Raw genomic sequence first — 23,337 nt, 5'->3', positions numbered from 1 at the left:
AGGGCTGCACGTTGGCGTTGCCCCCCGCAAAGTAGGCTGCAGCCAAGACCACCTCCACCTCCTTGCCATCCACTTTCAAGGTGGTCTGGACCGCTACCAGATCCTGTGTAAGAAACTCTGTAATGCAAAAATAATTAATATTATTCTTCAACACTACACACGGTCTGGGCCTCTCGCAGGAGAGGTCCCAAATTCTTCTTCTTCTTTTTTGGCGCTGTAACCGCCTAAGCGATTTTGGCCGAGTTCAGCAAAGCACGCCAGTCGTTTCTCCTCTGTGCCAACTGACGCCAATTGGAAACGCCAAGTGAAGCCAAGTCCTTCTCCACCTGATCTTTCCATCGCAGTGGGGGTCTCCCTCTTCCTCTGCTACCACCAGCGGGTTCCGAGTTGAATACTTTCAGAGCTGGAGCGTCGGTGTCCATTCGAACGACATGACCAAGCCAGCGGAGCCGCTGTATTTTAATTCGCTGCACTATGTCCATATCGTTGTAAAGCTCATACAGCTCATCGTTCCATCGTCTGCGGTACTCGCCGTCGCCAACGCGTAAAGGACCGTAAATCTTCCGCAAAATCTTTCTCTCAAACACCCCAAGAGCCGCCTCATCGGATGTTGTCATTGTCCATGCTTCTGCGCCATATACCAGCACGGGCATGATGAGTGACTTATAGAGCGTGGTTTTCGTACGTCGAGAGAGGACTTTACTCCTGAATTGCCTACTCAGTCCAAAGTAGCACTTGTTGGCAAGAGTGATTCTACGTTGGATTTCAATGCTGACATTATTATCGGTGTTAATGCTGGTTCCCAAGTAAACGAAATTCTCTACTTTCTCGAAATTGTAACTGTCAACAGTGACGTGGGTGCCAAGGCGCGAATGTGCTGACTGTTTGTTTGATGACAGGAGATACTTCGCCTTGTCCTCTTTTACCACCAGACCCATGCGCTTTGCTTCCCTATCCAACTTGGAAAAGGCAGAACAGACTTGACGAGGTCCCAAATTACCTCCTTGTTATTGTGGTTGAGGGCCCTCACCTGGCTCCTGTAGGTCCACGGTTCCTGTAATAGCAGTTTACCCAGGTCCCCCGAGGCAAACCTGGTCGCAATGACCGCCGAGGCGGCCACCGCGTGATGCAGATTGACTTGAGCTACTTCTACTGCTGGTGACTTCAAAATTAGTGCTCGTCGTCGATGCCTGAGAGCTGCGCATCGCCCTCGCTTCCTCTATCGGGTTCGGGCCTGCCAATGTCCGCTAGCAGCTCCTGTGTGGTGCGAACTTAGTCGAGGGCACTTAGCCCGGAACTCACAGGAGCTGGTGCCTGTGCCGGTTCTATTTGCTGGTTGCACGACACCACCTTCCACGCAGCCGTGTGGACACCCTCGTTCTGAGCCTGAATGAGCCCCAGCACATACTCAGCCGATTTATCGGCGCATCTAGGGAGGAACATCGAGATAGTGTGCACCGGCGGGATGTCCTCCCCCCTTTTGGTGCACAGCCCGGGTCCCTTCCACCCCTCAAGAACCAGTGCCTTTTCTGCCAGCCAGCCAAGCTGCAGTCCGCTCATCCTTGCAGTCCACAAGGAGCATGCCTGACCTGATATACACCCCACAGAACACCAGAGGGTGCTTCCACCCTTTTAGGACCTCATCCATTATAGCATCCCGGAGCCTGGTTAGATCCTCAGGGCATAGGGCAGCTGCAGGGTAATCACAGAGCAGTACAGCCACCCGAATGCCTTTAAGAGCATCAGAATAGCTGGGCTGCTGAGGGGTTCCTTCCTGAGGCCGACCCTAGACCCCAGACTCATCCAGGCTCCTAGACTCTGTCCCCCGCTGCCGTTTGTGGGACGGTGGCTCAGGTGGCACACCACCTATAAGCTGGTTCGCTTTGCTGGACCTGTGGAATTTGCTGTTAGGGTACCTTTGGGTTCCCCGCTTCTCCGCCATTGGGCAGGCGCGGATCTCTGCTGTTGTTGCCCGCTTCTCTGCTTTTCAGCAGGCGCGGGTAGTTTACCTGTGTTGCTAGTCTGCTGCTTACCAGCGGTTGCAGCTCTGTTGTCTCTGCGCTTGCGCTCTTCGCGCTCACGTTCCTCACGCTGCACCTCTTGGTGTACTTCCGCCATAGTGCGGGCTTCATTCGCAGATTTCCCCTGCTGAAGGTACCGAAGATACCACTGGACACCCGACCCTCCAAGACCAGCTCGATGATGGTCATTAAGGGCTCCCAGTTGGCCCGAGGCGGGTAGTGGAGGAGTTCTGCACCTGCGACTACGCTTCTTATTTTCTTGTATCTGTCACCCTGACTCGTGCGACGCTGAGGACGTCCGAATGGGAGACTTACTACTGGAACGGTGCCTAATGCTGGAGCGATGCCTGCTCTCCGAGCGACGCCGGCCCCTGGACCGTCATCGACTCTCGGAGCGGTCACGACTCCCGGAGCGACGCCGACCTTCAGTCCGATGCCTGCTTACAGAGCGATGCCTGTTTTTCAGGAGTAATGCTTCTGCTTCCTTGAGGCCTTCCGAACGATGCTGCGCCTCATCCACGCCGCCCCTGCTGGTGCTTGGCTGCTCATCTTCTCTGGCGTGTTCTCTGAAGAGGGCAGCCTCTTCCTCGGTCAGGCTCTCAAGGAAGCTACCCCTGCGCCTGAGAGGGACTGGTCGGCGATGCAGCTAAGCCCCCGCACCAGCGACAAGGTGCCTGCCCTAGCGAGGGATACCAAAACGCAACATGTGATATTAATGGTTATAACGTTTGGATAAATAAATTTAAATAGGTATATATGGGAGGTTTGTAAAGATTAATCGATTATACCTTTTGCCTTTCAAACGCTTATTTAAATAATTTATCCTGCACTTAAAAAATAGCTTATTCACATTTATGGGAAGTTTTATTTCATGGCTGTGGGATAATAATTTTTCGGAGAAGTTGGTGGTGCAAGAAATTACTTCGCCATTAAGTATTTGAAATATCCAACTTATTTAGCCTAACCTGCACCGCTGGTGCGTGGAACAAACGGACGCCTTCGTAAGTCCACGTGTTTCTACATATTACACAGCTTGGCTTAGGCATTATTAATTTTTTAATCACAAATAAATTATATAGCATTTTTCTACAAAAATTCAAACGAGAAGTTTTAGAGAAAAACAAATTTGTCACAAAAATTCAAACGGCAAATTTTAGAAAAAAAAAATGTTGCAAACAAACAATAAATGGCCAAATTGGCCCCAAAATATATGTAAATACTTCCAAAGACACATAAAACGTTCAACGAATAAAGGTAACATTGTGAAATATAATTCAGCCGAATGTCAGAAAATGAACAGAGAATGCTGCCTTATTACTTCACCTGTTTATTGCGCCATGATATCAAGCCAATAAAACATTCAACAAAAAACGTATATATATATACGTACATACATTAAACTGAGCCCGAATCATGGCATCCGTGATCGAATTAAACAGAAATAAAAGTGGTAAGCAGTGCGAGCTTCCACTCCACAGCACCTGGGTTCAAGCCCTGGTCAAAGCAACATCGCAAAAAAAATATAGGAAAAAAGGTCTTTTCTTAACAGCAGTCGTCCCTCGGCAGGCAATGGCAAACCTCCGAGTGTATTTCTGCCATGAAAAACAGCTGCTCATAAAAATACAATCGCCGTTCGGAGTCGGCGTAAAACTGTAGGTCCCTCCGCTTTGTGTGACAATATCAAGGCGCACGCCACAAATCAGAGGAGAAGCTCGCCAAACACTAACATATGTGTAAGCGCCAATCTATTATTATTATTATTATTAAAAGAATATTAACAGGAAATCGACACCTGAGTGGAAGCTCGACCTATTTCGGCAGCCTGTTCCAAAACGGTATATTTCAGAAAACTTTTTCAAGAACGCCTAATTTCAGAATGTGGTTAAAGAATTCCATATCTCAGAATTTTATTGAACAACGCCCTATCTCAAAATTCGGTTTGAAAACGTCCTATCTCAGGACATTTTCAATATATTTCCATTTGAGATAGGGCGTTTTTCAACCGAACTCTGAAATAGACCGTTCTTAAACCAAATTCTAGGCCTTTTTCAAAAAAATTTTGAAATAGGGCGTTCTTGAAAAGTTTTCTGAGTTAGGACATTTTCTAACTGGCTGCCGATATAGGTCGATCTTCCACTCAGGTGTCGAAATATAACTACTATTTTCATACTACAAAAATATGTAGAACAAGCGTATAAAAATTAATAAATGTGAAGTAAATATATATCGTCACCCGTATTCCAGAAGCATGAATGTGCAAATTTACCAATTTTGAGTTATTGGGTTGACTTGATTAACCTTTGGATTTTCTATGTTATACCAAACCCCAGAATAAAATGCGTACACGGAAAACACATATTTCACAATGTCAATTACATGAATGCAGAGTTAAGCCTCGTAAAAAAAATTTTCAAACTTGATTTCCCAAAAATTTTCATTTTTACAAATTCATGTTTCTGGCATGTGAGAGACAATATGTACTTGTCGATTTGTTTCACAAAAATTACACAGGTTTACAAAAAAAAGCTTATACATATTGAACCAAACCTTTACATCCCTATGTTATTCGACACCCTGTATGCGAATCCGAGGTCTATTAGCCTCCATCACGTCAGGTTCGAGGTCATTTGAAGGTCAAGTAGGGAAAAAGTTAATGAATAAACCTGAAAATTCAATACAATTCTTCTGAATATGACCTTGGCGTGACCTGTAGATTAAAGAATCAAGGGACCCCTATATTCAGATTCAGCGACAACAAAAACACAATTTTGTTTTTATTTTTATTGAATAAATTTTTTGTCTTATTTGGCCCTCAAATTACATCGAACCTGACATTATAGAGGTTCAGTGAGTTTAAAACCCCATATATATATGAATTTTTAGGTTTATTCAATTAGTTTTTCCCTACTTGACCTTCCAATGACCTCGCACCTGGCACGATGGGGCTAACATACGTCGGATTCGCATTCAGAGCGTCGAATAACATGGGGATATTGACGTTTGGTTCAATATGCAGAAACTTTTTTTTTGTAAACCTGTGTTTCTCGGTTGCTCAGCAAACCTGGTTAATCGTTTCTACAATTATTTCACACTGATTCTCTTAAACATTTCTTCTCTTAAACTTTTAAGATGATGGAACCCTTACTAACCATATTTCATTTTGTAGAACCCCACATCAAATTACTAAAAATCAAAGGCAGAGCAATTTAAATATGAATAAAAACTTTTACTAGAAATAGTATACATACTTTAAATTTTAATGTGAAGAATGAAATTGTTTCACTGTTAGTAATTATTGTATAAATTAGTAGTTCGATATAATGTCTGAAAGCTGTATGCTTAAGATACATAAACCTAAAAGTAAATTTTACAAGAAATTAAACTGATAATTTATTAAAACTAGTAGTAACCCCCGAAATTCGGGTGAATGCAGTAAAAAAATACTTAATAATATTAAGAATTTAAATTTAAGTATATAATAAAACGTGATATTCATAAATATACTTAAGTGTTTAGCTCAAGATATATTTAAAGAACTTCGTGAAAGACAATAATTAATCTCGTATTGCTTGAGACCTGATAACCCAGGATAATTTTTAAGTTCTTAAATGACCTTACTCTACTCAAAGCTTCGTACAGTGGGCCGTGAGAAAACAGTCATCTTTAAGGTTTAGTCCAACCTTTCACAATACCTGTCGCGCCGTTTATGGCGAAAGGCATTTAATATAAAACTTTTAAACTAAAGTTTTCATAACCCTTTATGCACAAAAATTCAACCACTGATTATAAAAATTTTAAAATGTCCATACCGGCTAATTTCATTTCAAAAATCACATCAACAAATTTGTAAAGCTTTGAACTTTGCCGTCATTCAGGGTCCTCTATAATATATATAAAAGAAAGTTCTCTCAACTAATTTTATCTGTTGCTTTCGTAAAATATATCAAATAAAACACATATTTGAGTTAAACTTTTCGAGTGAAGAAAGTTGAACTAGAAACACAAAATTTATGATATCAATTTCGTGACGAAAATTATACGCATTTTTTAACTGCCTTGGAAACGTAGGGAAAACCTCTTTTATTCATACGAATCGTTGCAAAAATCCTGTTTTTTATTTTGTGTTTCTAGCAGTAGACGGAATTTCACAACGTTCCGAATAAATAAAAAAAGATTTTCCGTACGTTTCAAAGGCAGTTAAAAAATGCGTATAATTTTCGTCACGAAATTGATATCATAAATTTTGTGTTTCGAGTTCTGCTTTCGTCACTCGAAAATTTTACCTCAAAGTGGTGTTTTATTTGATATCAGTTATTTTGGGATAGCAAATTTAAAATCGACGAAAATACATACAATTATCTAAATGTTATATTTTTCTCAAATAAATTGCTAAAAATATTATCTAAATCTAAATTATGTATTCAAATCGATGGGTCCCTTGAAACATATAATTTTTCGAATACGAAATAAAGCGAAAAAGAATGATCATATCCTTTATATTCGAAAAAATAAAAAACAAAAAATTAAATTATGAGAAATGATATAAACTTATCAACTTGGTACCAACTTTGGGTACAAGAAACAACTGTACAACTATAGGTAATATTGTATGCGTCTTCCCAGGTAGGTCAAGTGCGGGTGATAAACCCATGTAGCTAGCATGTGTACATACCTGCAATTAAAATGGGGAAAAATGTTATAATTTCGGTATGTGACTGAAAAAAACTCTAAAATACACACAAATTATGGTTTCCAAGACACGTACGAAGTGGTTAGCACAGCTGCGTCCTTCAACTTGTCAACTCGCGGGAAATTCCCCGATTTGCAGGGCAATTTCGGTTTCACTGGCATTCGGGGAATGGACAATTTTTTCGGGGAACTGGCTATGTTATTTTTATATCTTAAAGTAACCAGACGAATATGTTAATTTTTAACCTTTTGACCCTTTTTGGAGCAACATTTTTTTAAATTAGAATCGCAATATCTCCACAACAAGAGTTTTCCCAGATACAAGCTATATACCAGATGAAAGCTAAGGTTTTGGGCTAGATTTATGGTAACTTAGAATAAAATCGACTGACCAGTTTTTGAGAAAATGTTCGAAATATATATTTTCGATAACGTTATGACATATTTATACTTTATAAACACAAAAGAAAGCGTTAGATAGCCCTTCCATTGATATCATGTTAATTTTCGTTCTGAAATCGGTTTGTCTCCAAACCAAATTTGACAAGGGATGACGGAAAATTGTTAAACATTACATCACACTCCTACCCTGTCGGAAATACCTACAACGAAAATGAGGCCGTTATAGAAAGTTGAAACGACGATATTTGATACCTGCGCCGGGTATATAAAGATCGGCTTCGCCCGAACTTATACATCTTTACTTGTTTAAGCTAATCTGTTTTGTCATCTGAGGGGATTTAAAAAAAAAATCTTTAACTATTTTTATTCTTAAAAAACTCTAATTTTGGAGGTATTTTCAAATCGGTCCAGCTAACCGCAACTTTTGTTGGTGTTGCAGTCTAATATATATATCGAGCCCTAACGCCAAAATAAAGTAAGCGACATTTTTTTTTAATACATTATTTTGTTTTGGCGGTTAGGGCTCGATATGTACATATTTTTCGATCCAATCATTTTCTTATTTTCTGATTTGTGCTTCAGCTTCTCGCGAGCAGGCGAGGGTAATAAAAAACCGTGCATAAAATGGAATAAAAAATGTAAAAACGGTTCTAAGTATTAATTTTTTACGTATAAATATTAAAAAGAACAAAGCAAAAACTTGCAGTTCATTAAAGAAATGTTCAATTTATTACTTAGTTTTTTTTTGCTTTTTAAATTGATGCAGTAGTTTTAAATATATTTCCGTTAGAAGATAAAATTAGTCTATTTCTGAGGGGCTTGGCTTATTGTCACGACCTATAAAAGAGGCTTACGTTGGAGAGGAGGCTTGCGAAAACCGAAACAAAATCGGTTCAGGTTTAGCTTATCTGAGAGGGAATGTACATATTTTTAAGGTTTATTTTATAAGATATATTTAGGGACGAATATACATATTTTTAGGTTTTATTTTATAAGATATAGGGAGATAGGATAGGGATAAAGATGTACACTTAAATATCTCTAACACTTAAATAAATATTTATCATTTCAGATGGCTCGATATAAGCAGACTAGTTTTCCCGAAGATGATGCTAGCTCAGTCGGAGGCATCCATTTAAATGAGGGGACCGGTAGCACGGGACTGCATATTCGATATCACACAGCACGGGTGGGTACTTACAAAGACAATTCCTTACTTACTCGCAATCGTTCTGCCATTCAACAAAACAGTTTGTGTTTGCATCAGGGTAGCCAAATCATTTTTGAGAATTCCCCGATTTCGATAATGAAATTTCTCGATTTTGCCCAAATTTCGTAAAATTCCCCACCCATAGATATCTCCTTATTAAAAAAAATTGATGTATTTTGATGCATTGCTGGTATTTCTGTTTACTTTATTTTTAAATGTGTATAATTCATCTATTTATTCATAAACCACACCAAACTTTTATTAAGTTTGTTAACAAATAAAGAATAAAAAAAAAATATTCATATAATATTTACATATGTACATACGCGGTTCACAATTATTATTTTTTTGTTATTTAATTTGACTTATTTTTATAAAAATATAGTTCATTCTTTGACAAAATGATTTAAGCGGATCAAACTTTGTGCAATATTAAAAAAAAATCAACAAACTTTCGTAAAAATTTCGAGCTTTTTAATTAGATTTTCTAGAAAAATTTTGAGTATCCATTTTTATAGCCCACTCAATTCTAGTATAAAAAGTGGAAGTTTCAAGAACCTAAAAATTGTCGTATTAGAATTTTTTTGCCGAAGGTGTTGCGGTTTTCTTCCACATAAAATAAATTGTGTTTATTCGTTATATGAAAGCCATTTTAGCCATTTGAAACTTTATTATACAAGAATTGAACGAGCTAAAAAACTGCATATCGCTAGCTTAGAGTGAAAAGTTGCTAAGTCCACTTTTTATGAAAACTCATATTTTGATATAGGAGGCTAGGGAAATTGAATACGCATCGTTTCGAAAATTATAAAGGTACTTATTTTATTTTTTCCTCTTCATAAGCAATAAAAGGAAAATTTGCTAAGTCCCAAAGAAGCACCACAAATCCGATAAGGCCAAAATAATACGACATCTTTTAATAAATATCGAATCCTTCTGATTCTTATGGACTTTTGCTTTGCTATAAACGCGCAAAATGTTTGATTTAAAGTCTTAAGAAATAGTTAAAGAAAATGGCTATAGGAAGATTTTTTCCTCTCCTGTAATATTTTTAAAATGGGACTTAGCAACTTTTCTTTCTAAGCTAGCGATATGGCTCATTCCACGGTGACTGGTGAGACATTTCAACTTATATTTTTGTTTAAATCATTAAATTTGTGAAGCAAAAAATAAAAATTATTTACACCTAATTCCTCACAAAAAACAGTTCGTTCCCCGCCCCCCATGTAAACTGAAATTCCCCACAAAAAACGGTTATTTCCCCGATTCCCCACACAAACTGAGATTACCCGCAAAACGGGTAATTCCCCACGAGTTGGCTTCACTGGTTTGCACCAGAGTGTCCAGATTGGACGATTTAGCGCCAATGTGGCTTTTATATTTGCGCGTAAAAATCTAGGAAATCGCCTTTGGCGAAACACGTGATAAGTAGGTTATGGAGTTAGAGCTTTAATTTTAATGTGGCGATACTTTTTATTGTTACCGATTTTGTTGTAGCTTTTCGCACATTTGCCAATATTAAACCACCATTTGTGGCAACTCCCGCTGAATGGGAAATTTTGCAATTTCATTTGTGGAAATAGCTGATCTCGCCTTATTATAGCTTTTATTTTATTTTTAGCGCCGAGCGCTTAAAAGCGGATTAATCAATTATCAGTTATAATAAATTTATTAATTGCACAGTCCTACTGGGAAATGTGTTGATACAAATATTTTTTAAAAGTATGAATATTTAAAAAAAAATGTTTGTACATCACTCTCATATAAGTTATTTGCGTTATTTATTATTACCCTAAGGCATTATATTCGATTTGGTTTTAAAGACTATGATATAAAAAGATCTCATTTTTAAAATAAAAGATTCTTCAGAAATGGCTCATCTTTTTAAATAATCTGGACACCCTGGTTTGCACACAAATGAAAAATGGAACGAAACAATTGTATAACAGAAATCTTATACGAGAAAAGTTGATTGATCGCAACTCTAATAACTACTTTTAATGTATTTAAATTATGTTGAGATTAGCATCAATAATTTTTCAATCGGTTAAGTAGTTGCCGAGATATTAAACACATAAGAAATAGAAAAGTTCAACTTTACCCTCTTTTATTGGCTTTGGTTTTTATTTGCACCGAATAATTTTGGTTTGGTTAAAATCAGCGTAGAAAGTTCTATTGATCCTCGTTTCCTGTTTTTTTTACAGCTAAACGGTTGGTATTCTAAACTTATGTGTGTGGTTAAATGCTGTAGTACGGGAACAAACTAAATGAGAATAGGATAAAAGTAAACAAAAAAATTTCAAATTAAACTCCGAGTTTCTTAAACACCCCAATGTGAACACTTAACAGTTGCTCATAAACTCGAGTTAATGGCTCAATGAGAACGTAACATAAGATAGGTCGTGTCAGCTGACACGTCGGTGGCTGGTTGAGTTCTTAGTTTCGGGTACGAAAATGGGTTTTTGCGTTCCCGGGGTTTTGGGTAGTTTATTCACATTTGTGAGAGTATTTCGTACTTAGCTAGATATATAACGGGTGATTTTTTTGAGGTTAGGATTTTCATGCATTAGTATTTGACAGATCACGTGGGATTTCAGACATGGTGTCAAAGAGAAAGATGCTCAGTATGCTTTGACATTTCATCATGAATAGACTTACTAACGAGCAACGCTTGCAAATCATTGAATTTTATTACCAAAATCAGTGTTCGGTTCGAAATGTGTTTCGCAAACCCAATTGCTGCGAACGGCGACGAATCGACATTTCACGGTCTTCAGCAACACTCTCAGAAACAGACGCAATATTCTCTTCTGTACGCACTGTACGCATTCGTGTGGTTGGTTTAATGTCCAATAAAGTAAACTGAGTGCGAAACTTGGTCACAATCGCATTAATTGTTTGCTCACTTGGTCGATTATGTAGACCATAAATCGGACGTAAAGCGAACCGAACACTGATTTTGGTAATAAAATTCAATGATTTGCAAGCGTTGCTCGTTAGTAAGTCTATTCATGATGAAATGTCAAAGCATACTGAGCATCTTTCTCTTTGACACCATGTCTGAAATCCCACGTGATCTGTCAAATACTAATGCATGAAAATCCTAACCTCAAAAAAATCACCCGTTAGTTGAATAAAGCACTGCGAGGGGTAGTATATCGTGCCTCAGCTCATCACAGTACCTCACCTAGCCCTAGACACTAGAAACTTCAGAACTGATCCCTGGCGTAAAGAATGTATGTGGTGCTCTCTTGGCCATGAATCTCGTACTTACTCTCGTTTGCCCGAAAATGTAAAAAACAAACCTAATGTTAGGCAAGAGGGTAGATAAAATTACATACACAATTAGGGGATTCACGAGACGTGTTAACCATCGTAAAATCTTAAGCTTAACATTTGTTTATGTAAAAAACGGCTAAAATGGTTTTAGGAGGAGGAAGAGGGGCCAATTATATAAATATTTTTTATCAGTTTAAAAACATTTCGGTTTATTTAGAAAGCCTCTAAAACCATTTCAATACCTTTTTTACATACAAAAATGTTAAGCTTAAGATTTTACGACGCTTAACATGTCTTATGAATCCCCTAAATATGTGTAATAAACGACATCAATTTCAGTGCTGTATTTTTGGTAAATTTCTATTAAAAAAAAATAAAAAACAATGTAAAATTAGGCCATAAACAACAAAAAACAAATAACTTAAGGACGAGCACACCTAAAGTTAAATATTCTTAAAATAGAATATGTATTAACAAAAAACCAACAACAACCACATGATCAAATTTAAAAAGCAGCAGAATAGCTGCCCTTGATTGTTGTTGGGGTCACATTTGAAAAAGTGGAAAAAGCAACAATAGTTTACGTGGCGAACTTAGCTCAGTCTGTAGACCATTGGCTTTGTACCCGGAGGTTGCTGGTTGATATCCCAGTCTCGGGGCTTGTAGAAGTCTGACAAGGAGATGTAGTGATTTCCGAAATAGCAGCTTTAACTTTACTGTCGTTTTTCCACAAAAATTTTCATTAATAACAGGAGAGGAGACCGTGGGAGATCGACCTTCGCCGATCTGATGACTCAATGAGACATATTTTATATCAAATATAATTTATAAACAAATATGCCTACGATAACTTGCCTACCGAAAAGTGTTCATAGCTATTTTTAATCTAATTAATTTTAATCAATATCCTTTCATCACCTTCACTCTTGTCATAACCGAATGAGTTTTATCTCAATGGATAGTTTTTAACACACAGAATGCCTACTTATTTCTGTGCATGGCTACCTGTCAAGTAGATGTGAACAGGTAAGTCAATATAGATAACTACATCGATCTGTTAAGCAATCGAAATTGATATCATAGGTAAGCAATTTTAATTACAAAGCCAATAATATAGCCTTGCCTGCAAAAAATCATACATAAAATATTATTGCCAAGCTATAAAGTTGTAGAATTTTAGCTATTTGATAGGTGCGAGAGAGAAAGTAGAGCGCCCGAGGTCCGTGTGATAGAACAGGACACAACATAGCAGCTGCACGCTACCTGACCGTTGAGTGTATCCGAGTGCGCATGCTCGTGTATAGTCGAAAATAATTTATTAGTGATAACAAGTGCTAAATAATATTAATTGTGATTTTAAAAATGCGTAAAAAGTGTTTTTTTGTGGTACGAAAAAAGAAATTATTGACTTTGATGAAAATTCATTTAAAAGATGCCATTTAAAATTGGCTTTCCCTAAATAACAAAACTTTAAGTATGGAGATATTCAATTAAGCAAAGAATCGTTCGATTTTGTTGGTTATCACTCCACGTGTTACAACAAAGTTACAGTTTTAAAACAAAAATACAAAGAAGAATTTGAAAATTTCGTAAAAATTATGAAGTAAGTAAACGTTTCTGTTTATACTTATTAAAAATTTACAATTGGCTATTTTTTCCATATCGATTTTTGCTTTAAAAACAAAGCCGTACATTCAATTTCAAATATGCCATTCTTGTAAATTTAAACTTATCTTTTATTTAAATTTTTCTGAATATTTTAAAATTCAAATAATTTTTGTAGCTATAAATTTGATTTTTGTGAAAGTTATGTCCATTAATTGAAAAACTTAATATAAATAAACATTTTAACAATGAGTAAATTTCCTTAAATTATGTGAATTGATTTAATAACATTGAAATTTTCATTATCATTATATAACTATTTTTATAAAATTTTTGTAGCTCCCAATGACCTCAAGAAGTCTTAATTCTAGTGATAATGAACCTCCAGAGACAACAGCTCTTGAAGATGATGAAAATAATACAGAAAATGTTGCAAATTCTGAGGATTTGTACGAGGTAATGATTAATTATTTGCTACTGAATCATTTAAATATATTTGAAGAACAGTATTAGATAGCACTTATAATATAAATTACTCTATCTATGTTATATATTTTACTTTTGCTGCATTTACATATTTTTTTCAATTGATAATAAATTTCTTGAACATCTTATAACCGTAAACTAGAAACTTAAAAGTTTTCTATTCATTTCAGATGCCGTCAACTTCAACATCATCTACATCTGCTGGCCAAGTTGTCTGTTGTATATTTTGCAACCACAAACAGAAAAAATTTAAAAATAAAATTTTAAATTTTAAAAGTAACACTTATTCTTTCCCGCTTTGCGGCATTTACTTAATTTTTGAATAATAAATGAATTACTCTTTATTTCATTTTAAATAAAGAATATAGATTTTTTTATAATTTTTAATTTTTGTAATTTAGATTTAAAATGAAAAAAAAACTTTGTTCAATTAATTTTTTTTATTTATTAATATATTAAATTATTTATTTTTGATTGTTTCACAGGTGTAAGTATATATAGTGTGAAATAATACAAAAATTGTGATCGAAATTAGAGTTATAATAAATTAGAGTTCAAAATTACTGTAAAGTAAAGTAAATTACTGTAAAGTGTAAAGAGAATGCACTCGGATACATTCAACGTAGTAACGTCAGGTAGCGTGCAGCTCGAACCTCGGACGCTCTACTTTCTCTCTCGCACCTATCAAATAGCTAAAATCCTAAAACTTTATAGCTTGACAATAATATTTTATGTACGATTTTTTTGATTGGTTTTATAATTAAAATATCTTCCCTATGATATAAATTTCGATTGCTTAACAGATCGATGTATTTACCTACGTACATAAATCTACTTGCCAGGTAGCCATGCACAGAAATAAGTAGGCAAGCCTACCCAGGCATATTCTGTGTGTTAAAAACTATCAATTGAGATAAAACTCACTCAGTTATGAAAGAGTGAAGGTGATGAAAGAAAATTGATTAAAATTAATTAAATTAAAAATAGCTATGAACACTTTTCGATAAGCAAGTTATCATAGGCACATTTGGTTATAAATTATATTTGATAGAAACTATGTCTCATCGAGTTATCAGATCGTTGAAGGTCGATCTCCCACCGACTCTTAGACTATAACGGCCTCAAGCTCAATCAAATTGATTAATATAATTTTTATAAGGTCATAGATAACAAAAAAAAATATTTCTAATTACTTAAAACATTTACTAAAATTATAGATTTGTATATATGTATGTATGTACAGTGCCGTACTAAATTATTGGCACAGGGAAGTTCTCGCAATGCATATTACATTTTTTGCTCAGAATTTTTTATAAAAATATTGCTCATATTTACTACAACCAAATACATAAGTTGCTTTTACTATACGGCGTATAGTGTCGATAAGTAATTAGAATATGTGAAATGTAAATATGCAAATAGTTCTAAATTTTTTACAAGGTGTCTAAATTTTTTTCTTGTCAAAACCCTGGGCATTTTGCGTCCCTGCAAGTATTGTACCGCGACCGGGACCGGGACATAGCTCTTAAATCGGGGGCAGTCCCGTCGAAAACGGGACGGTTGGCAACCGTGGTGATAGCCCTGAATAACAATAATGGCAATGTTGCTCAACATTAGTTTCTGTTATTCAAAATAGAATTTTCAGAATGTATGCCTGTAACAAAATTCGATAAATATCACTGTAGAAACTTTTTAGCTTTGTTAAAAATTACGTCAAATACATATCATCCTCTGAGTGGTTTGCACTTTCTCATATTTATAAAATTTTGCATATTCGACTTGTTGAAGAGTGATAACGGAGAACAGCTGTGGGAGTCGAGTGGCGATTGCAGCTTTTCCATATTGAGCTTTCCTTGCATTGCTGGGCGCAAGTTTTTTACTGCCCATTGTCGTTTGTGTACCTTAAAGGATTTTCATATGTATACTGGAAATAGTACTGCACCTTACCATGTTTCGGGCTCTGCGAAGTCGATCAATCTTAGTGCGTTGTCGGATGTTTAGTCGTGGTGGCTGAATTTTCACAATGTGGCACCGAGGTCCTCTTCCTTGCTGGTGTTCTGACCATTCATAGAATATGTCTTTGATCCCCTCGCCCTTCTTTTCTGTCGGGGCATTGGCGCAAATAAACGCGTTGTTGAAGCATATCCGTTTGATGCGGACTATGGCTAGAAACTCATTCACCGGGGTGAACGCAGTGTTGCCGTGCCCGAAAAATAGAGTTTAACAAATCTTTCAAAAAGTTTGATAAATCCCGTTAAAATTAAGCAACTTATTTAATGGGTCTTAATAAAACGAAAAATGCCTGGAGTTACTGTTTGTTTCTTCCCGAGCTTGGTAAATTGGTTATAGAAATAACAAGTAAGAAAGTCTAAGTTCGGGCGGAGCCGAAAATTAAATACCCGGCGCAAGTACTCAGTATATGTTTTTCACCTTTTCGAAAGCTACCGCTACATGGTAAGCCGGGGTGTATCAATTTTGAGTAAATTCGCGTCCTTAAATTTCGAAATATTGAAGTTTGAAGCATTTCTGAAATTTACCGTTATATGAAAAGCGGCCGTAATTTTAGGTCGATTTCAATATTTTTCAATGTTTTGCTTTTATGTTGCATGCACAATAACCATACCGAGTTTGGTACAAATTGTTACCGAGATACATATATGTGATCATAAGTGGGCGGTGCCACGCCCATTTTCCAAATTTTTATCATAAGCGCATTTCTTGGTAAAGAATTTTTGCAAGCATATATTTTGAATAAATAACTTTAATATTTACTGATTTATCGATGATTTCGTATTTCTCTAAATTACCGTTATATGGGATGTGGACGTGGTTATTGTGCGATTTTAAAAATTTTCGGCCAATTGGTATGCTGTACCAAGGCCAATAACTGTGCTAAGTTTGGAATGAGGTAGGCGTGGTTATTGTCCGATTTTACCCATTTTCAATGCCATCCGTTCTACGCCCGAAAGAAGTGCACGTACCAAGTTTCGTTAAGATATCTCAATTTTTACTCAAGTTATCGAGTGCACAGACGGACGGACGGACAGACAGTCACCGCTTAATCGATTTCTTTTTTCATTCTGATCATTTATGTATACATTTTTCTATATCTATCTTGATTCGTTTTGCCTGTTACAAACAACCGTTATGTGAACAAACTTATAATACACTTGTGCACAAGTGCGCTCGGGTATAAAAAGTATGCAAGTAGTTTTTTGAATGAATGCAAAAAACGAGTTTGGTATCATGTTATCCACAATAAGGATCTTCACCGAAAGTGATAAAGGGATAAATTGCTTAAATTTATTAGTTTATCCGCATTCTTCATGAACGCACCTTGGTAAATAATTGCAAAATATTTTTTATTATTTAACTTTTCTGGCTAGTTACGTTTCATTCTTACCTCGTCCATTGTGCTAATTTGCTTTTTATGTTTTCGTAGAAAAATCGATCACCTGGCAGTCTGTCAGGCCTGAATTTTGCTGAAATTTATTCGTTTATCCACCAAAATCGTCGGATAATGTGATAAACTTTGGTGAAATAGATTTTAATACAATGTTCGACAGTTCATTTATCAAAATGATAAATTTATCATTTTATCAAGTTCATCAACAGTTTGGCACAAGGCGAATTATACAAGGTGGCGTTACTGGCGAATTTAGGTTTTCGCCGCGGTCCTTCTCTATGCCAACATATGTGCTCTCTTTTTTTTAAACTTGGAAGGTTTGTATTTGAAACTGAATTTAGTTTGGTCATATATGTAGTCCAAAAAGTTTAAAATTAAAACCGAAATTTTTAACCGTGTACTACTAAAGTCACTAGTATTTTTAATGCAATCTTGCCAACAGCAGTGTTTTCTGCATACACTTGCATCCAGAACCCTCTTGACTCCCTTCGTAGTATTTAATATCCAAAGTGCTGTCTTCACTGATGTCCAGAAGGTTTTCAAAAGCTTAATTTGTCATCTCAGTAGGTTTAGTTTTCGGGTCACATGAAAACGGGTTTGTTATTCAGCTGTAGACATCCTCAGAGTCAAACCTTCCAAGTTAACGCTGGAAATGCGCGTTAACGCTAAGAAAATAACATTTACAGCCAATTTCACGAAAGCAATTTAAGTGAAAAATGATTTTAATTTTTTGAATATTATATGGAAATTGACAGAAAATAAAAAATTATTTTCAATTTAAATTGCTAGTGAACTCGGCTGTTATCCATTTTCTTAGCGTTAATTTCGAAGTTACATATGTACGTTTTTCTGATTTTCTTTGTTTATTTATGGGGTTTCATGCAAATAACTAGAAATTCTAAAATATACATGTAACCAATAAAAACAATCTCGACGTGCTAGAAAAAACCAAAGATGTATTTTAATTTCGCAGGCCTCTGTTATCTTCGCAGCGTCATCCAATACGGGTTTTAATCTAGCGGCGGCATCTTCCTAGTCGCCATGGAATACCGACGGATCATATAGCGCCTTCTCGTGACGTTTTCTGCCTCTTGCTTCATCCTAGACATCGCTCCTTTCGTTTTTCCAACCACTACAAATATCCGCACACTTGCTCCATTTGAAACCATTTTTGTGTACAAATTTGTCGATAGCTTTAAAAATTCCGCCGCTAGTGGTGTAAGTCTCAAGTACTTCGCGCATCAAAAGTTCGTCTTCGATTTGCAACAAGAGAAGAACATTAACTCCCACTACGTCGGTACTTTCGTCAAGTTGCAAACTAAAAAATTCACAAGTTTTCAAACTCTTTATAAGTTCGTTTTCGACTGCCTCTAAAATCGTGTTGATTCGAGAACAACCCAGCCAGAAAAAAATCCGAAAACGAGAAAAAAAGTGGATCAAACGCGGATTAGGTCTACAAAAGTACCGAAAATGGTTGTGAAAAGGGTACGTTTTCGGCTATTTTTATACCCGAGCGCACTTGTGCACAAGTGTATTATAAGTTTGTTCACATAACGGTTGTTTGTAACAGGCAAAACGAGTCGAGATAGATATAGAAAAATGTATACATAAATGATCAGAATGAAAAGAGAAAACGATTAAGCGGTGACTGTCTGTCCGTCCGTCCGTATGTGCACACGATAACTCGAGTAAAAATTGCGATATCTTAACGAAACTTGGTACGTGCACTTCTTTCGGGCGTACGACGGATGGTATTGAAAATGGGCAAAATCGGACAATAACAGCGCCTGCCTCCCACATACTGAAGATAATTCAGTCAAAATTGATATTTACAATAATTTTTAAACGAAAAATAGGAATATTATAAATTTTTGGAAAATGGGCGTAGCCACACCCACCTATGGTGACATGTGTATATCTTGGCACAGTTGTTGGCCTTGGTACCAAATGGCCGAAAATTTTTAAAATCGGACTATAACCACGCCCACATCCCATATAACGGTAATTTAGAGAAATACGAAATCTTCGATAAATCAGTAAATATTAAAGCTAATTTATTCAAAATTAATGCTTGCAGCAATTCTTTACCAAGAAATACGTTTATGATAAAATTCTGGAAAATGGGCTTGGCACCGCCCACATATGATCACATATATTTATCTCGGTAACCGTTCTACCAATTTGTACCAAACTCGGAATGGTTATTGTGCTTGCCACATAAAGGCAAAGCGTTGAAAATTGTTGAAATCGGACTAAAATTACGGCCGCTTTTCATATATAATATTTCGAAATTTACGGACGCTAATTTACTCAAAATTGATACACCCAGGCTTAACATGTAGCGGTAGCTTTCGGAAATGTAAAAAACATATTTTTAATACTTGCGCCGGGTGTCTGATGTTCGGCTCCTCCCGAACTTAGACTTTCTTACTTGTTCTGATTCAATTTTTCGTTGACAAAACGTACTGGGGAACTACGCTTAAGAGCGAAATACACCACACAAGCAAAATATATCTTTGCTGCAAGCCATTTGTGTTGTATAGGAGCCGCTGAAGGTAGTTTTAATAAAAATCATTTGTTTTTTGCTTTTCTAGCCGCCATGTTGAAGTTTGAACAAACCGCTTGCGTTGTGTATGGAAAGTTTAAAGAATTTGCCCGCACCACTAATATACTCTAGCCACTAGCGGCACCCTAGGCACACGCTCGCGGCACCCACTTTGGGAAAGCCTGATGTATACAACTGGTTTATCTTACTTTGGCGTTAGTCTTTTGATTTAGGAATGTTTTTCTAATTTTAATGCTAAATGGGAAGAATTAAAATGAATGGCACCCTTTTTGGCACTTTTATTTTTCTATTTGGCACATTTTGGCACTTTATAATCCTCAATATGGCACTCCACAGCTAAGTATAGTTGGCAGTAGCGTGCAGAAAGCTTTCGCTGGAAAATCGTCACTTTACCCTAAAAAATAGCACAGCGCTACTATTTTGTATGGCATAAAATATGGGCACATAGAATTTTTCACAATGCCGATATGCAAAAGTTTTTATTTTCACTTTTTTTCACTATTTTTTATATAAGTTCAGTTCATACTATAACAAAAAAACATGAAAATGTGATTTCTCAACTCTGTTCAAAACTCAGCAAAATTCAATAAATCAACATGCAAATTTTTAATAAGATTTTTTATAGCTTTTTTGTATGCAGTTTTGTAGTTCACTGCGGCTTTATTACATGCCTCACAAAAGGCTGAACCATCGTTGGAAAGCCATGCAAAATCGGTAACCCACTCAGCTTTAAACCTTCTTTTGTTTTCTTTGTTCTCAACACTGAAAAATATGTACATAGTTCAAAATAGAAAAATTACATATATTTTATAAAAATCCGTAAATATTTACGTGAGGTGAATTAATGTAATTCGTCCTTTGCTTTTTAATAACGAATCTGCAAACAAACTACAAATTTACTAAACTTATTGCCCTTCAAATTAATTTAACTTTCTTACTTCTCCATTAAAAACACATCCGTCTTTATGTACATATTGCAATGTGAAGAACTACGCGGTGTTACTCGATGTTTTCATAACATTGACGATTTAGTTGTATTGAAGATCGTTTAAAACATTGCAATGCGAATAAAAATAGAATGTAGGAAAATTCAAAAAATATCCTTACTTAATATATATATTATATATATATATATATATATATAATATTATAAATCCGAAAGTGAGTTTGTTTGTTTGCTACGCTTTCACGCTTTAACTACTCAACCGATCATCATGAAATTTTGTACACTGCTGTCATTTAGCCCAACTTAAGATACTAGTGAACCCGCATGGCGTCAAAACGCCAGCATTTAATTGAATTTTTTAAACAGGTGAAACCCTATTCCAAAACCTTTAAAAATATTCCTAATAATTAATCTAAACCATTTCTCAGTGATGAGAGGTCTCGCATGGTGTCGGTTTTCATTTCTTCAAATTTCAAATCTCCCTGTAACTTCAAAAAATAAAACCTGTGCACATCTATATAGAATCCCAATTCTTTAATTTCACTTCTCATTTTGGAAACTCGAAATAACGGTGCAGATGCTATGACCTTAAAAAAATAGATGGCAACTCTAATTAAAAATATTATCAGCCTATAGTTTTCTTAAAACTCTTTCGTTTGACACTAATATTTCGATGCTTCATTTCATATCTTTCGTATAAGTAAAACAAATTCGACTTTTCGAACAGGTGGCAACCCCTTTAAAAGTATTTTCAAACTAAAATTTTTCGCCTGGCATTGTTATACATATTTCAATTAACTACTCAGTTTATAAATAAATTATTTTCAAACCCATTTCGATTGATACCCATCTTTTGACAATCCATTTAACTTATTAAATAATTTGAGCTTAATTTTTTCAACAAAAAAAACATATGTTCAGCTTAAAGATTTCTTAACACTCGTTCTATTTTAAGATTTCATGTAACTTATCTATAACTAAACGAAATACCACTTTCAAAAAAGGCGGCAACCGTCTTAAAAATTATTTTCAAACTAAAATTTCCTTAAATATTTTTCGTCTGACATTGTTATAAATATTTCATGTAACTGATGAATTAGGTGGAAATTTATTTGTAAACACGTGGCAATCCTCCTCAATTTAGTTCTTAAATAAAGGATTTTAAACCCATTTCCATTCATAACCATTGGTTAGTAACTCATTTAACTTATTAAATACTTTTAGTTTAGCCCTTTAAACTGGAGCAACCCTCAAACACATCAAAAATGGTCTAAATTGTCAAACTAAGTATTTCTTGAAGCTCTTTCATTTAACATCCATCGTTAATATTTCAAATAGGTGGCAAACCTATTCAAAATATTTTCAAACTACTACCTTCTTAAACCTCTTTTGTATGACACCCATATAGCGATACCTTATTTACTTACCAAATTACATTTTTTTTTAACATGTACGTAGTAAAGTTATAAAACCTTTTCAAAACCATTTCGATTGATACCCATATTTAATAATTGATTTAACTTTTTAATTAATTTGAGCTTAATTTCTTAACAAGTGGCAATTTTTTTCAAAAAAGTAAAACGTTCTTGAATATCCACACCCTAATCCCTTTAATTTGGTACCTCACTTTTGAAAATCGAACGAACGCTGTGGATCTGATGGCATTGATAATTAAATTATTTGAATGCAATTTTTTATCAAGTGGCAACTATTTTCGAAAAAGTAAAGCCTTATTGCACATCTACAGACAAAGCGCTTTAATTTGACATCTCATTTTTGAAAATCGGGCGAACGGTACAGATCTTTTATGCTGCACAAAAAATCCCTTCGCGTATTATGTATATAGATAGGATAAATTTAATCTCGATTAGACAAGGGAATGTGGCACCTCCCATACAAGCGGAATATTTCATACTGCATTTTTCAGGAAATATTTCTGATAGATTACTGGAACTTGGTATGAACAGCGGCGGACACAGGTAGGGGAAATTGGGGAAATCTAGTATTCATCATTATATTGAATTATTGGGGTTTACTAAAATTTCTCAAATTCACAAAGTTTTGAAAGTGTAGAAAATTTTGGAATTTCACTCAAGTTATTAAAGCGCTTGGCCTGTAGATGTGCAAACTGGTTTTATTTTTTCGAAAGGGGTTGCCACCTGTTAAATAATTATACTCAAGTTATTTACTAATCAATGCCCTCAGATCCGCACTGTCCGTTTGATTTTCAAAAGTGAGGTACCAAATTAAAGGGCTTAGGGTGTGGATGTTCAAGAAGGTTTTACTTTTTCGTAAAAAGTTGCCACCTGTTAAGAAATTAAGCTCAAATTAATTAATAAGTTAAATCAATTATTAAATATGGGTAGCAATCGAAATGGTTTTGAAAAGGCTTTATAACTTAACTACGTATAGGAGGGTTGCCACATGTAAAAAAAAATGTATTCAATTTTAATTATGTAAAGGAATTTGGTAAGTGAATAAGGTATCGCTATATGGATGTCATATAAAAGAGGTTTAAGAAGGTAGTAGTTTGGAAATATTTTGAATAGGGTTGCCACCTATTTAATTGAACTATTGGGTATAAGTTATATGAAATATGAGCGATGGATGTCAAATGAAAGAGTTTCAAGAAATTATTGGGGGATTCACAACGGTGTCGTAAGTGTCGTATTGTTGTATGTCGTAAACTTTAAAAGCACCACTGAGAAATGGCTTAGATTAATCATT

The 23,337-nt window shown here is 35.6% G+C and overlaps 1 protein-coding gene across 1 annotated transcript in view; it reads left to right on the top strand.

Annotated features, from left to right (window-relative positions):
• Window positions 1-23,337, top strand: part of Nep3 (M13 family metallopeptidase neprilysin 3) — a gene marked incomplete at its 3' end in the record, with an annotated part of 293,210 nt that overhangs the window by 46,598 nt on the left and 223,275 nt on the right. The window contains exon 2 of the mRNA XM_017609640.1: window positions 8,185-8,301. Within this exon, the coding sequence (XP_017465129.1) occupies window positions 8,185-8,301 (117 nt within the window). The remainder of the gene's footprint in view (window positions 1-8,184; window positions 8,302-23,337) is intronic.

This window comes from Rhagoletis zephyria, unplaced genomic scaffold (assembly GCF_001687245.7).
Source record: "Rhagoletis zephyria isolate East Lansing unplaced genomic scaffold, Rhagoletis_zephyria_1.1 Rzeph_scaffold_00241, whole genome shotgun sequence".
Taxonomy (NCBI): domain Eukaryota; kingdom Metazoa; phylum Arthropoda; class Insecta; order Diptera; family Tephritidae; genus Rhagoletis; species Rhagoletis zephyria.
Note: the sequence above shows the minus strand (reverse complement) of the source record. Positions and strands in the feature narration are given on the sequence as shown.